This window comes from Phaseolus vulgaris, chromosome 11 (assembly GCF_051622355.1).
Source record: "Phaseolus vulgaris cultivar YP4 chromosome 11, ASM5162235v1, whole genome shotgun sequence".
NCBI classification, from domain to species: Eukaryota; Viridiplantae; Streptophyta; class Magnoliopsida; order Fabales; family Fabaceae; genus Phaseolus; species Phaseolus vulgaris.
Window position 1 is genome coordinate 50,425,209 of NC_143508.1, and position 15,766 is coordinate 50,440,974.

The 15,766-nt window shown below is 32.5% G+C and overlaps 2 protein-coding genes and 2 non-coding genes across 17 annotated transcripts; 2 read left to right on the forward strand and 2 right to left on the reverse strand.

The window, feature by feature from the left end:
* Window positions 1-1,648: 1,648 nt before the first annotated feature.
* On the forward strand, window positions 1,649-8,668 carry FUS5 (Proteasome component (PCI) domain protein). Of its 3 annotated transcripts, none has more exons than XM_068625458.2 (9): window positions 1,649-2,011; window positions 2,563-2,638; window positions 3,362-3,450; window positions 4,575-4,664; window positions 5,680-5,724; window positions 5,837-5,907; window positions 6,368-6,503; window positions 7,724-7,812; window positions 8,205-8,668. In XM_068625458.2, the coding sequence occupies exons 1-9, from the start codon at window positions 1,850-1,852 to the stop codon at window positions 8,224-8,226; spliced, it is 780 nt and encodes a 259-aa protein (XP_068481559.1). In that variant the 5' UTR covers window positions 1,649-1,849; the 3' UTR covers window positions 8,227-8,668. The 3 variants fall into 3 exon arrangements, with proteins under 3 accessions (XP_068481559.1, XP_068481566.1, XP_068481574.1); XM_068625465.2 differs by having other exon boundaries at window positions 1,650-2,011; window positions 7,704-7,812; XM_068625473.2 differs by having other exon boundaries at window positions 1,650-2,011; window positions 7,707-7,812.
* A 1,458-nt stretch (window positions 8,669-10,126) lies between these two features.
* LOC137828423 (uncharacterized) lies at window positions 10,127-15,455 on the forward strand. Of its 12 annotated transcripts, none has more exons than XM_068635007.2 (5): window positions 10,127-10,321; window positions 10,761-10,876; window positions 11,424-11,714; window positions 12,064-12,548; window positions 13,181-13,624. In XM_068635007.2, exons 2-5 carry the CDS (start codon window positions 10,769-10,771, stop codon window positions 13,383-13,385), a joined length of 1,089 nt encoding a protein of 362 aa, XP_068491108.2. In that variant the 5' UTR covers window positions 10,127-10,321; window positions 10,761-10,768; the 3' UTR covers window positions 13,386-13,624. The 12 variants fall into 12 exon arrangements, with proteins under 12 accessions (XP_068491108.2, XP_068491137.1, XP_068491116.2 ...); XM_068635015.2 differs by lacking the exon at window positions 13,181-13,624 and adding an exon at window positions 14,976-15,455 and having other exon boundaries at window positions 10,138-10,267; XM_068634999.2 differs by having other exon boundaries at window positions 10,138-10,267.
* Window positions 13,122-13,426, reverse strand: LOC150023353 (signal recognition particle RNA). The gene has a single exon (XR_016518010.1).
* Window positions 14,294-14,489, reverse strand: LOC137811576 (U2 spliceosomal RNA). The gene has a single exon (XR_011081104.1). It is a non-coding gene; the product is annotated as a U2 spliceosomal RNA (small nuclear RNA).
* Window positions 15,456-15,766: the final 311 nt, after the last annotated feature.

The window sequence follows — 15,766 nt, forward strand, 5'->3', positions numbered from 1 at the left end:
AAAGTTTGCGAAAATCCTCTTTAAACAATTCACCCCCCCTCTAATTTAAAGCCATCTTTTCTAACAGTTACCACTCACTATTTTCACCAAAAAAGGTGAGTTTTAAAAGAAAAAAAATTAACCAAAAATATTATTTTCATCTATGAAATCACTAAGCACATTCACCTTTGTGAGTTGACTGTTTCTTGTTGAACCTCTATAGCTTCTCCTAGTACCTCCCACATATAAGACAAAATATCATTTTGTCTATTTTGTCCTTAAAAAATACGTTTTGAATTTTACAATTTTCGGAGGTGCAAGAAGAAACAACCTACTGAGTTTATTTATGGGTTGATCCTCCCTGCACCAGATCATTTCAAACCTGCACCTCACAATTATATGAAAATTTTGTTTTGCCCTTAATGATTTAAAACCTAGATTCATTAAGGCACACACACCATTGAGTCATTGTGCGACGAGTTCTTTTGGCAGTTCCGACGAGGGGTTCGCTCATTGTGCCATTGGTCTCCAATGCCGCCATCTTAGATCCTTGCAGGATCTCCTCTGCTGCTCACTCATCATCTTTCACCTTCTACTATGTTTTCTCCTATGTATTCTATTTTTGTCTTCTTCCAAAAACACTCAATTCCAGATATGAAAGTTCATAATTCATATGCCACTTTTTGGATATGACCATATGGAAGCTTAACTGGACAAATAAAATGACCTTCTGGATGCACACAGAACCAACTGATTCAGATTGAGGTTTCAAAATTTGAAGTACACAATAACCACTTTTGGATTGCTTCATCTGTAAGCAAACATGAACGACTTTCAAATCCTGAAATCTATAATATAACAAAGATAACAAGGACACTTTCGAATTTTAAATTTTATGTTGGGTACAAGCTTGAAATGATCTAAGGGAGAAACAACCTTATTTATGATACGAGACATAAGTCAAGATACAAATAGTTTTTACTACATGCACCACCACAAATTTCTCTTTTTACTCTTAACTCAAAATTACAATTATCATCCTTCATCTAATTCTAAAAATAATCCACATATACCACACACAATTAAGTAAACTAGATTTTTAATACACATTAAATTTAATTGTTACTTTTTATTTTATCTCACACAAGTCCTTACAGATTCCATCAATTTTTTAAGTCGTTTGTAATTGAGTAAAACAAAAATATAACATTATTATTTTATCTTCTAGATAATTTATTATGTACACATAAGTTATTGATTAAATTTCCTTTCTGTACAAATCAGTTATTATCACTATTATTATAAGTACAATATTATATATCATTTTCAAATATAATTTAAATCAAACAAAAATATCCCTTTTATAAAAATCAAAACCTGTTTAATAGTCCCATAAATATTTTCAATAATTTTCGATAAAAAGTGGAGAAAAACCTCAAGTACAGGTGAAAGTTTATCCAAATTTCCCCTTATTTTTTCAGTTAGTTATTATCTAACTTAAATAATAAAATATAATTCAATATCATCCAAAATAACAATATTAACTTAATTATTTCCCAACTATTTATTTATTTAACCTCATCAATAAATAATAATTCAATTTCATCCAAAATAATAATATTAATTTAATTTCACCTACTATATATAATAGCCTGAACTGTCATAGAAACATAGTTGTTTCTCTCTTCGGAGACACATCATTCATCATCACCAGTGCGCTTTCAGTTTCCCAAAAACTCTCCAAATTACAAAAATCTTCTAATCTTCGAATCCTCAATCGAAACCCTAATCCTGAAACCCTCGATTTTCCCCTCAATTGAATCGTTTTCGCCCTTCCGAAAAAACCCTAGTTCGTTCCTCGCTCTTGAAGATGGATATCGAGCAGAGGCAATCGGAGCTCATCGACCACTTCGTCAAGCGAGCCTCCGCGGTCTCCGACGCCGCTGCGCTGGCCTCCGTCCTTGTCGAAGCCACTTCTCACCCTTCGCTCTTTGCTTTCTCCGAGATTCTCGCTCTCCCCAATCTTCTTCAGGTTCCTCTTCTCTCACTCTCTCGGCGTTTCTTCCTGTTTTACCCCAATTTTGTTGTTGGTTTTATTTTTTAACTATTCTGTTTATGAATTGTCTTGTTTACTATCGAAAGTGATTGTTTATTGTACAGGGAGATGGAAAAGTATTGGTTTCTTCATAATTATATATTTTTAAAAATATTATTTTATTGTGTTTGCGTTTTATGTGATTATTTTTGGGTGCTGCGAAATTATCATGTTCGTGGTAGACTTTTTTTTTTTTAATTATATATATTGAAAATATCTTATTTTATTTAAACGCTTTTGGCTGCGAAATGAATGTATTAGAGTTTCTGGGTACTGTAAAAACTATAATGTTTGTGGATGCCATTTTAATTTTTTTGATTAAATATTGTGTATGTTTCATTTTGTTAAGGCGCATTCGGGCGTGAAATAAAATTGAGGGAATGTCAAAGGTTGTCTAAGTAACATGGACACCATGTTTTTGCTGATTTGTTTTTGTGAACTAATTCCAGTATGTCTGATGCAATTTTTTTACTTGTGATTTGTTGCAGCTTGAAGCAACCGAGAATTCTGCTTTCCTTGATATGCTTCGGTTGTTTGCACACGGAACGTGGAGTGATTACAAGAGTAAGCCTATGGATTCGCCTTTCTGTTTTTTTTTTAAGTTTCCTCACTTCACTTTTTTTCTGATGGGTATTTTCCTCGTTTAATGTCATGAGATGAAAGTTGTAATCTCTGTTAGAATGGTAAGATCGAAGAGGATTTACTTACACAATGATTTCATTAAGTAATAATTAAGCCTGCTCCCTTGATTCCCCAATCAATTCTTAATATCCTTTTAAGCTATGCCCCTTTCACTTCACAGAAGCTAAATCTGATGCCTTAAGGTTTTAAATTGTGTTTGTGGTTGCTGTTTCATTGTGATTCTTGATATTTTGGACTAGTGTGGCTGCGATACTATTTTGGAGATCACATAAAACCGATATTGTGTCTGAAATCATGGCCGCTTACTGTTCTTATTTAAACCTTGACATCCTTAAAGCATCTCATGCTATTGTCATTATAAAGGAATTCATGTACATGTGGACTTGTAAAGGTACGGAAGCCTGGTTAGTTGCATATTTTGCAATTTATGATTGATGACAAGTATATCACGCTAATTTGAACTCCACTAAGTGCATGTTGTGACGTATGAACCTTTTCATGTCGGTTGCTATGCTAGTGTAAATAATATCATTACGGAAGTTCGTAAATATATCCTCATTTCATATTTGATATCTTTGCGTTGCCAGTCTGTGTATGTAAATAGTAATAAAACGATGTTTATTAAAAGGTTTACGTGGCTTGCAGGTAATGCTGACCGTCTACCACAATTGATACCTGATCAGATCCTCAAGCTTAAGCAACTTACAGTTCTTACGCTGGCTGAAACATACAAGGTATACCTATTAATAACACAAAGTTATTGGCTATCTTGTTTTGCAGTTTTTGTTTGACTTGTCGATTGAGGGATGTTAACTGATCCATTTGAATCTCATAGTCGCCAGCAACTGGCCTATGCTAGTCTAGATAACTTGCATATTTATTTATTTTCCGAACTAGTTTTGTTTTAAGTGGAAATTGAATTCTATTTCATAGGTATGTCTCAATTACTTGTTTTAGCTTGGGAATTTGGTTGAAAGGTGAATTCTCTTAGGCTAAAAGGGTGGTTCAAAGACCTGAATTGAGATTCCTATATTCTGCTGCTAGTCTTAACTGTCTTAGATTATGCCTTCTCTTTGTTAAATTTTGTAGTTTTTTTTTAGAAAGAGGAAATATCCATGTTGGTTTGGGATCACATTATATATTTTTACTTTGTTATGGTTTCCATTCCACCCATGGTTGTTTCACGAAATCTCCAATATGTGGAGACAGTGGGTAGCCCTACAGGATTCTTTATACTCCTTTGTGTTTTTGAGCTTGCTTTGCCCCCACCCTCTATGTTCCTTCATTTATTTCTATTTTATGATTTTTTTGGTTTTAGAAAAAGGGGAATATTCTCATGAGAGTTGAACATCAGGTTAAGGCGTCCTGGATTTTTCATAGATTTGCTCATATTTTTAATTTATGTATTGTATATGTTATTTACAAGCATCCTGTGTTTTTTACTCTGTAATTTTCGTAGTACTTGATAAATTTTCTTTTGAATCAATCATACTTGAATTCATATATTTTATTTGTTTAACTACTAGCAGGCGCTTTCTTAGTCTGCTGTTTTAGTTTTGTGCATCTGCTCTGATACATTTTGAAACTCCTGCACCTTTGTGGCCCTCTTTGCTTCCATATGTATTATGTGATTATGCTTTTTATGATCTCTATATGGCATTTTGCTCACTTTTGTTTAAAGGTTTAACTCCTTGACTTTTATTTAGAGGATAGTTTCATCCAATTCATCATTTTAAATATAGTATTATACTTTCGTAGAACAAGTGCTTGATTAATACCCACAAGTTTCTTTCTCCATTTTTGCAGTTTCTAGTGTCCTTGTCTTACAATAAGTTCTTACAAAATTAATTGTTTTCAGGTATTGCCGTATGACCAATTGATGCAGGAGTTAGATGTGGCAAATGTTCGTGAACTTGAAGATTTTCTTATTAATGAATGCATGTATGCGGTAGGCATCATTCCCTTACAGAGAGTATTTAATGTTTTACTGCTCAAAATTGTATATCTACACTATTATTTTCACCACTATGATTATTGTTGTTGCAATATAAGAACTCATTAGAAGAGTAGGAAGAGGCGAGCAATAACATTACATCGTTCTAATGGAAACCAGAGAGAAAATACATCAATTCTTAATCTCTCTAATTCCCTTTATTAAGAAAATATCAACAAAAGCCATGAGAAATCCTATGGCATGAAATCTGCTATAGGAAATGCTCAGTTGTTCGCAATATAAATGTTTGGGGATTCTTCCTTATATAAAGTCATTGCATATGAAGCAACTAGTTTTTGTTGTTTTATTCAGTATTACGATCCAATGAATAGCTTCTTTACTTGTAAAGTGAGTAACCAGTAAATGATAGAATCTGAGAAAATTAAAGATGATTTTTTTGGGGTGTGGCACTGAAAACAGTTTCTGGTATTTGTATCTAATTTTCATACAGATAGTTAAATTTTGTGCGCTACTGCTTTAGAAAGCACTGAATCCGGTTCTGATAACAAACAAGAGCATACAACAAAATCATCTAAATGTGCAGTTCCAAAGTACTCGTGTTACACTATGCATTTGGTAAACATGTAATCAATCATTTACACTTAAAAGGATCTTGAAACAATACGGAAATTATGTTATTGGTCCTTATGTAAGACATAGTTCCTGTGATATTGACATATTTGGTTTTCTTCATTTGTTCTTTCATGATTTCTTAGTTTTCTAATCTTCCTTTGTGGTATTGACAAAAATGTCTTGTAAATAATAAATTGTCAGAGATACATTTTTGTTACTTTAGGGATTTTGGCTTCTATCTTATCTTTTGTCTACCAACCTTTTGCTTTTATCATTTTATGTTATTTTTATCTTGTCTTTTTCTACACTGTTGGATAGTCAAATTAATAAATTGGTAGCCTGAAAACAATATTTGATGAGTGACAGACATGATTTCTAATTTTGTTACTCTTATCAGGGAATAGTCCGAGGAAAGCTGGATCAGTTGCGTCGATGCTTTGAGGTCCTACCTAGCACATCTTCATCATCTGTTATTTTATTTATATTTTGATCCATTTCTATTTTACCGTTTAATGAGTATTAGAAGTTTACCTGATCTTTAAGTGTGATTTCAGGTCCAATTTGCAGCCGGGAGGGACTTGAGGCCTGATCAACTTGGGAATATGATCCATACTCTCTCTAACTGGTAATCTCTCTTTTTCAAGTAGGGCCCTGAATAATTTGTAATCATATCTATGCCATTTAGTAAGTCAATTACCAATTCTAGGAAAAATTTGTGTGAAATTTCAAATTTCTAGGTTTGATATTAAGCTTGCTTTGTGATGCTGGATGACTTGAATAGTGGAACTTGCTTCAATACTTAAAGCTTTTGGATTTTTGGACTATGACCATTTTATAAAAATATTCAAGTCTGTTTAGCATCCAATCTTAGTTGAAAGTTGGTCTAAAGTTCATATTGTCTACTTTTCCAAAATTTAATTTGTATTTTATATACAGTTTTTGATACTTAAATGTGTTTGAATATTCTATTTCTTTTGGTTTAGAATGTCTCAATTTGGTATTTTATATATAGTGCTAATTTTTGGGATGTAATGTATGGTGTTTATCTTCGAAATACTAAAATTAATTATGAATGGGAAACATAGGTTGTCTACATCAGAAAGTCTGCTTGTTTCAATCCAAGAGAAGATCAAATGGGCTGATTCTATGAGTGAAATTGACAAGAAGCACAGGAAGGATGTGGAAGAGAAGGTGGAAGAAGTAAAGAAGTCTATTTTCAAGGTGGGTTGGATTTATTTTGATGAGAAAATATCTGATAGAAAATTGTTTACATATAATTTCATTCTTGTACTAAATGTGTTGAAAATTTTGTTTATCCTGTTGTTTTTATTAACCTCTAGGAAAGATAGAAACATTTAGCTGAAACCATCAGTATGGCTGTTTTATTTATATTGAGAAAAAGGAATCAATACAATAAATAGAAGATATTTAATGTATTCTAATAACAGAGATATGATACGGGAATGAATAAATAGAAATGCTTCTAATAATACACTTATAATTAAATAGATATTATTGATTATATATAATCAGTTCCTTATTTCTATAATTATAATAGTGTGTATTTATGTGTGTTATGAATTGGTGTTCGATTATTCAGTGATATACAGTGCAAGCTGGAATTCCATTCCCTATGATAGAGAAAAACAAAAGTTTTAGTCAATAAAATAATTCCCATTTGTATGTATTAATAACTGAAGCTTTGAGGGCCATTTTTGTTGCATAAACAGAATTCATTATTCTTTAAAAATCAAGCTACAACATTGGTTGGGGTTAGCTATGGATCACACACATAACCATGGTTTCTTGTCTTCTATTAAATTCTAATATAGGCCATTTACTTCTAAAATCTGTGGTCTGGGTGATAATTTCCCTCGTATTTTTTATGTCTTTTTTTGACCATCCTTCAGCTTATCGTCTGGTCTACTCTCCCTTTATTTGTGCTTCTATGGGCTTTCTTCATAGATGCTTAAATTACTCATGATGAGACCCTACTATTTTTTTATCTTGTGTCTAATAATTGTATTTCTAATCTTCCTATTGAAGATCTCAAATTGATATTAAAGTATATAGTAAATAAGTTAGTGCAAATTTTATCTTACATGCTGATTTTGTAGGGCTAAACATGACAAAAATCCACTTTCTAGAATGGTAGGAGATTAGTACCATCCTCTGTGATCTGTTTTGTCATTAATCTTGTCAACACTTCCATAACTGCTTATCCATTAATGTTTTCATCAAAACAACATTTTAAGTTTTTAGCCATATATAGCTGCTGCTGTGTGGTGCATTAATCTTATGTTTGGATTTGGAGTTGTGTTAGATAATGTAGAAGTATCTGCCTTAATTATATACATAATTGCCTGTTGTTCTTTATGGTTGGAATATATTGGTCGACGTGTCTTACTTACTTCGTGGCAGAAGTTACACACTGTAAGCAGGCCGACATCGACTTCAGAGGCCATGAGGAGATCTGCTCTGAATCTGGTGGAGTGATGGATTATGAAGAAGATCGAAGCCGACCAAAGAGGTAATTTGAAAAAACTGTGTAACAAACTAGTATTTGATCAGATGCCCTAATCAAAATTGATTTTCTAAGTTTACATCATTGTTCTTGAACTACAAGTTTGACATGGATATGACTGCCACTTTTGTTTTTCTGTCTATGCCTTAAATGCCTCTGCATACAGTATGTATTGAAGTGTATTCATATTATCAATGGGAATATAGATTAGATATGGCATTATAAATATAGATTGCAAGGCTGCAATATAAATAACAGACTCTCCACATATAACCTCCTCATATATCAGAGCTACCTAATCTCTGCAAAACTCTACAAACATGTCTGTTTAGTTTAGATAATTTCCATATATTCTTCTATTACAAGACTTATTATATTATGGCTTGAAAAATGTGCAGGAGGCGGCATCCAATATCTTGAAAATTGTAGTAGATAAAGGAGCTCATTGGATGAGTTCTTTAGTTGCTTGCCTGATTTTTATTCATGGCATGCGTCCACAGAGGATATCAGCTTTTGCAGACAAGTATATCTCATCGATATTGCTCTTGTCTGTCACACCACAAAGCGAGATAGGAAACAAGGAGAAAAAAAAAGGGGGAAACCTGTTAATTTTTTCAAGGTTGTATTTAGGAAATTGATGGTGTTTCTTGAACCATTTTAATCTAATATTGAGTTATCAAGAACAAGCTGAGATGGTGGTGCGGCTATTTATTTTTGGTTGCTGAATTTATACTACTGTTTTGTTTTGTATTATGCTTCATATATGCTGCTTCAATTGCATTCTTATCTTATGTATTCCCAAAATTAGATATTAGATACATATATTCTAACATTAAAGGATGTTGGCCTCCGTCGTATGAAACTACTGCTGTTGCGCTTATGATTTGTTTGGTTAAGAACTTGAAGGGAGAAAAGAGGGTGAAATTATTTTTTTATGAAATATAACAAATGAAAGAACACAAAATCTTGTTAGGTCTCAGAATATGATAAATTAATTGTGATATTATCGTTATTAATTTGAAATTTTGTAGACTAAATTTTGTAAACTAAAAGACTACATTTTAGGGTCAATTTTACATGAAAGGTAAAATTCAGGAATCAATTTATGTCTTTTGTGTATTATTAACTAAATCAGATATTGTTTTTGAGAGGTTAAATTTTCAGTTTTATGTATTTAGTGTTTAAATTGGTTTTTTATTCAAATTGTTCTTTTAGTAGAGAAGAGGATGAAAATATAATATTTTTATTTTATTCATTTTGCTCTCATCTCATTTTTATTTGTTCTGAACCAAACAGATAACTTTACGTATTTATTCATCCTACTTTTCTTCTCTCTATCAAATTAGGGTCAGAATACCTCGCTAATATTATTATTGAATAGCATAAGTGCAATAGTTATTGTACGTGTCTAAATTTAAAAATATAATCATATAAATTTAGTGAAATATATATTTTCATCAAATATTACTATTTATTTTCTAAATGTTTTATTATCAATTAAAATAAAGTATGTGTGAAAAACAGAAAAAACAAGAGAAATTGATTTTACAAATTTTTTGAAAGTATTATTTGATGATGAATATTTGGATGATGTTTTTGTTTGCATAAGCTTTCACTTGGTGGTTTTTCACTTGGTGGTTCTTGTGTGTGATAAACTGTAACAACACATGTTTATGACTTAACTGATTATTACTTGAATAAGGCACAACAGCTCTTATTCTTAAATAGTATTTTGAGTTGGGAATGTTAAGGAAATTGCACTTATTCTAGATTATACAATAGCTCTTATCCTCTAACAAACTCTTTTGAACTCTCTCTACCCTCTCTCATTCTATTTGAAAAAACTCATTTTTTTTTATAATTTTAACCAATAAAAAATTATTTTCCAAGAAGTCTCTTAAATAACATATTTTTAATATTTCTATTTTCTACCATTCAAATTAATTATATTATTTTATTAATTTTTAATTTTTAATTATCATTTTTAATTTTGTATCACTTAAAGCTAATTTTTAACAAAAACATTTCACATAATCAAATTTTATTTTATTATCACCAATAATAAATACATTTCAAACTGTGAATGTCTATTAATAATTAATAAGTTCTATATTTTCATTTAATCTCAAATCACATTTAATATAATTTTTGAAACATTTATTATAAAAATTAACCAATTCCATACAATACAATAATTTATTATTTATTGGAGATCCTTGTAAACTATATTACCTATACACAAGAAATGTGTATTCTTTTTTTATCAATTTAAATTTCTAAATCTTCATATAAAAAAGAGTATATTTATTTACCAAGAAGTTTTCTAAATTTCCCCATTTGGCGTCCTTTATTTTCTTTGAATGATCCAAAACCCACCGCCACTGAAAAACCCGCAAACTTGAGCAGAGGAAGAAACGCAAGCATGAGAATCAGATAATGAAGACGAAGAGCGTAGTCACAAGTATTCTTTATTTTCTTCAACTCTTTTGGCTTCGAATTTGTGTTAAATTTCAGAGTAAGAATTATTAATACTTTTGTAAGAATTATTTTAAGAATAAAAAATCTAGGGTGATTATTAATCTGTTGACATTGTACATAATGGTGATGCATTCCATTGTTATTCAATTAGAAATCACCAAATGGGTTTTAAGATGGTTATGGTAAAAGTCAAGAAGTTACTATACACGGAGATTTGTGATTGAATGAGAGTGGAAAAGTATAAAGCCGAAGTGCATAACCTATTTTATCTTGATCAGTGATGCATTATTAAAACTCATAGTTGCTGTTAGGTTTTTATTCTTTCTGAAACAATGTAGGTAATTATCATTTGAATGTTTAGAGATTTTTAGTTAAAAATGATATTGGATAGTTGAACTCGTTAGTTTGATATCCCTTTATGCAATAAACTCAACTTCCAATATTCACTGTGCTTGACACCATCAAATATTCGGTAGATTTATAGATGGAACGCTGGAGTGGAGTTTTGAGAGTCCCTCTGCATCCTAATAGCAGGACATTCCATAGGGTTGGTGTGTCTCTCTGCCTTTCTCCGGAAACCAAAACGCTGTGTGTAAGTAATTCCTTGAACTAGAACCACATTGCTTATAGATAACAATTGAGTTTTACTTCAGATCAACCAAAACTGAGTCAGTTGCTTATCATACATATATCAGTCTTTTAATTATGTTGTAGCTTAACATTATTTCTTACCAAAGTAGAAAATCATGCAATATAATGAATGCAAGTTATTAGAGTTTCTTTTAGTAAGGGACTCATTGAATGCTTTTTATGTATCTATGAGTAGAAATCAGTTAATCATTTGATTCTAGTCATTGAAATTAATCAATGGTAAGCATTTTTTCTTGCAGATTGGCATCTTTTGGTTATTACCTGAACTGTAGTTGAATTTTGGGAAGTCAGGCATTTATGCATAAAGATTTAATTTAAACTATTTGGAAAATGTAAAGTAGTACCTTTTAATGTGGTTACAACTTCAAATTTAGAATTCCTGTTTCATTTTCATGGATAAAGATGTTTTTGAACTTTTACATTATGGTTTACCACCTTCCCTTCTGCATACAAAACACTATTTACTTAACATTTTTCTGATTTGTCAGGTACCTGTAGCCAATGCTATCTTTTTCTGTGGTGACAGAGTTGAAGGGACAGGTAACCCAGTGATTGAGAGGCTATCAAATTTACAGAAACTATCCGAAATTGTTGTGTCCAAATTTGGTTCTTTGATCAACGCTTGGGTTATTGAGGCTTCTGTTTTTAATGGACCTTTTGCTGTCTACAAGGACTTCATACTGTCCATGAATCAATATGGAGAGCCAAGGTCATATGATCCAATGGGTTTCCCCGCATCTACATCAACTGTGTCGCTCTTATCTAACTGCCTTGAAGAAGTATGACCTGTTCCCATCTTAAATGCCAGGAAGGCATGCCAACTGCTGGCAACTTAAATTTCCATATTGATTGTTGTAGTCATTCTCATCATCAACCATAGTAGCCATTGAGGCCAAACAAAATTCTTTAGCAAGTCTATTACATATCCTAATCAAGTTCTTGCTCCTTAACTTCTGTAAAGTAAGGCTCCTATATAAAAGGCATAATAACACCAATGTGCTACATGACTGGAGATATCACTTATGTGATTGTAGTAGTTAAACTAAAAAAAGTCCCTTTTTATGTCTGCAACTTGTACTTACCACTTGAACTGAATGTTTTCCATGTTTTGAATTTCTTGTAATGCAGGCAAACAAAATCATTGTAGGAACACAAGTAAATTCAAAGTCTGGCTGCACTTCTTCCTGTTCTTTCTCTCGGCCCAAGACATTCATCCTTGGATTTAGCAAAGGTGGAACTGTGCTTAACCAGATAGTTACTGAACTGGGATTCTCAGATATTGGTTCTAATGCAAATTCACCTGATGTGGGATCTGAGGATATTTACATTGTACCTAAAACAAAGGAAGACCTACTGAACAGCATCAGCGATATTCATTATGTTGATGTTGGTTTGAACACTGCTGGGGCATACCTAACTAACCATGATGTGTTTGAGAGAATCTCCAAAAGGCTCATGCAAGGAGCTCCTCAACTCCGTTTTATCCTTCATGGAACACCGAGACAATGGAGTGATAAGCGGCGTGACTGGATAAGGAATGAAAAGGACAAAATGCTGTATCTGCTTGAATCTGAAGTCCCTAAGAGTTTGGGAAAAATAAAAGTATTCTCAAGGTATTATTTTGCTGATATGCCTCCAAGTATGCAGATGCACTTTGAAATAATAGAAAGTTTAGATGTAAGTTAGTACTTCATACTTTATAGGTCCAATGAAAGATTTCTTAATTATCAGGATGGATGTAACTAAAGTAAATGGGTTCTACTTGAATGTTTCTAAGAACGCTTATAGTTTAGTTACATTGATCATGATAATTATGACATTTTTAAGTGGACTAGAAACACTGAATTGTGTCTCCTGAGATAATTGTTTCTTCATGAAGCTTTGAAGCTTTCGAGATTAAAAACAATAAGATGATGGAAGTTCAGATCGAGATTATAATTTTGAAATTGGATTGAGATAGATTGTAATTTACACTATTTTCACTTCTATCCTAAAAATTCCTGGCTGTCCCCGATGCAAACATTCTTCCGAATATTGTTCTTGCCTGAGCTGAAAAGAGACCTTTACATAAGTTAAGGCTAAATAAACATATAATCGTTACTTTTGCTTTTATGAGATACCGAACCCCAATAAAATAGTATTGGGGGGTATATGGACTAAAAGTGAAAACTTATATAGAATACAAAAAAAGTAATGGTCCAAGCAGAATAGACTCACCAGGCCTTTCTGAACTATGACTGCATAGGCCTGTGATCCCTCCACTGTTGGGAGTGGGAGTTGATCGCTGCTCTGTGAAACCAGCCTCACGCTACGCCCTCCACTCTAAGAGCCAAGAGACCTTAGTTTTCACTAAAGTCCCCAGACTGAACTCTCAACTTGGAATGGGCAAGCCAACATATTGCAAACACAGCCCAACCCAGGCAAGTCACAATGTTCTTCCATCACATTGATGCTCCCACTCGGGTCACAAGCTGGAGTAACCCAGCCCAGCAATCTGATTCCTTGTCAGTGAAGTTATAAAGACACTTTTGTTTTATTTTATTTCTGATGTGGGTTATGATTAGCATAAAGTGTAACCACTCAATCTTGAAAATGTCTTTTTTACATTTGTATGAAATATAGAATAGTTGGATGTATTTGAAACTGTTAAAATACTGTATATGTGAGCATTCTCTGTATCTTTCTGGTATTCTCAAAATGACTTCTTTGTTACCATTTCATTTCATAATAAGATGAATTCTTCTGATACAACTAAAGAATTACGGATAAAAACTTTTATGATGTTTCCATGTCAGACATTGACGCCCTTATATGCAATACACACTGACATTCAATATTTATGCATCATGCCAAACATTCTGCATAGATATATATGTCATACACATTGAACTTTCAATATTTATGGACAATGTCAAACAACACTCTAAACAGTTGAGCATTCCATAAAATTGGTGCATTTCTTAAAAAACCTAAGATTCTGATTCTGAGTTAAAGACTTTTACTTAGTATCATTCAGAAGTTACAGAAACTATTTGAAATTGTTTTGTTCAAATTTTGTAACCTGAAATCGTGGGAAGTGTTCACATCCCTACCTTAGTGTAATCAAAACAAATTATAAATAATACACATCACAAAACTTAACCAAGAAAGGGACCACATAACCCTTACTAAATGACTGACTACAGTAAAAATAAATTGAATTGGTTAGGATTATCTTTATAACCAAAATAAGAACCATACAGAAATAGTGCAGAAATGTAAAGAAATTGAACAGATACTGTGAGAAACATTAAATATAAAGTGGGATACACTAAATATGAGAACCATTTAGAAATGATAAAAATTTGAACTGATCTCAGTGGGATGCATCAGACTCTTGCAGTAGTGCAAAACAAGAGCAATGCCTAAGAGTCCGAATAGCAAGCTATTGTAATGGACACTTTCCCTTAAAAAATAAATTTAATATCGTGTGAATCAATGATCCACATATCAGATATTAAACTGATAAGAACAGATACTACACTTGATCTTAGCCAAAAGGCCGAGAAAGGTATGCTTTTAATATTGAAAGTGCAGAGTTTTTATTTTCTGAGCTCCAGATACTTCTCAGAATCCTGACTAATGTGGGACCTGGGAGATGATCATATGCAAGATTTCTTTTCAGTTTATATTTAAGATTTGATATCACTGTTATGCTAATGGTTTACATCTATGTTTGAGTGGTGGTTCAAGATTTAGTCCCCCTGCACAGCTGATAAATATATGCAGATTTGGAGATAGAGTTTGGGGCATTGCAGGATCTTGGTGCAGTTTTCATACTTTAAGCTCTAGTTTAAAGTGATTAGATGGAGAAACTAGAAAACAACACAATGAGACCTATTAAACTAGTTGTTATACAGTTTTGCTTGACTTAATTAGATATGTGTATATTAAATATTAAAGGTTATACGTGTATTCTACTTTTATATTCTCAGCAGCTCCAGTTACTTCTCACATAATTTTTGTGTGGCTTGACATATCTAATAAGATGTTCTTGTTAGGGAGATGAGATCTAGAGAACTATGGATGAACTTCGTCTTCCCCCTTCTTATCGAACCGTTGGTCGATGCTTCAGCTTCCTCTTCTAAGCTTGTTGCCACTCCTTCGGTTTCAGCTGCTCGATCACTCGGTCTTCTAGAGAATACCAAATGAGGTACCTGCAGAGGACACTCCGACGCTCAAGTCAGCAAAAGGGGATTCGACACTCGGTTGTCAGAGCACAATAATAAATGACGTACCTAACTGATCATGATGTGTTTGAGAGATCTCCAACTCAACTCCGTTTTATCCTTCATGGAACACCGAGACAATAGAGTGACAAGCGGCGTGACTGGATAAGGAATGAAAAGGACAAAATGCTGCATCTGCTTGAATCTGAAGTCCCTAAGAGTTTGGGAAAAATAAAAGTATTCTCAAGGTATTATTTTGCTGATATGCCTCCAAGTATGCAGATGCACTTTGAAATAATAGAAAGTTTAGATGTAAGTTAGTACTTCATACTTTATAGGTCCAATGAAAGATTTCTTAATTATCAGGATACATCTAACTAAAGTAAACGGGTTCTACTTGAATGTTTCAAAGAACACTTTTAGTTTAGTTACATTTATCCTGATAAGTATGATAGTTTGTTGAAGGAGCAAAAAATTCAAGATGACTTCACTGTAAAAAAGATGTTTAGATGACAACGAGGGAGGGTTTTCAGCAGTTATGCAGATCAATTGATAGTTCTTTTCAGATTTCAGTTTGTAGTTTACACTATTTTCACTTGTATCCTAAAAATTACTTGAAAATC

Coding starts and splice junctions, on each gene's coding strand:
- FUS5 (XM_068625458.2), top strand. CDS start 1,850: ATGGATATCGAGCAGAGGCAATCGGAGCTCATCGACCACTTCGTCAAG. Junction 6,504..7,723: donor TAAAGAAGTCTATTTTCAAG/GTGGGTTGGATT, acceptor CACTGTAAGCAG/GCCGACATCGACTTCAGAGG. Junction 7,813..8,204: donor GATCGAAGCCGACCAAAGAG/GTAATTTGAAAA, acceptor AAAAATGTGCAG/GAGGCGGCATCCAATATCTT.
- LOC137828423 (XM_068635007.2), top strand. CDS start 10,769: ATGGAACGCTGGAGTGGAGTTTTGAGAGTCCCTCTGCATCCTAATAGC. Junction 10,877..11,423: donor CGGAAACCAAAACGCTGTGT/GTAAGTAATTCC, acceptor CTGATTTGTCAG/GTACCTGTAGCCAATGCTAT. Junction 11,715..12,063: donor TATCTAACTGCCTTGAAGAA/GTATGACCTGTT, acceptor CTTGTAATGCAG/GCAAACAAAATCATTGTAGG.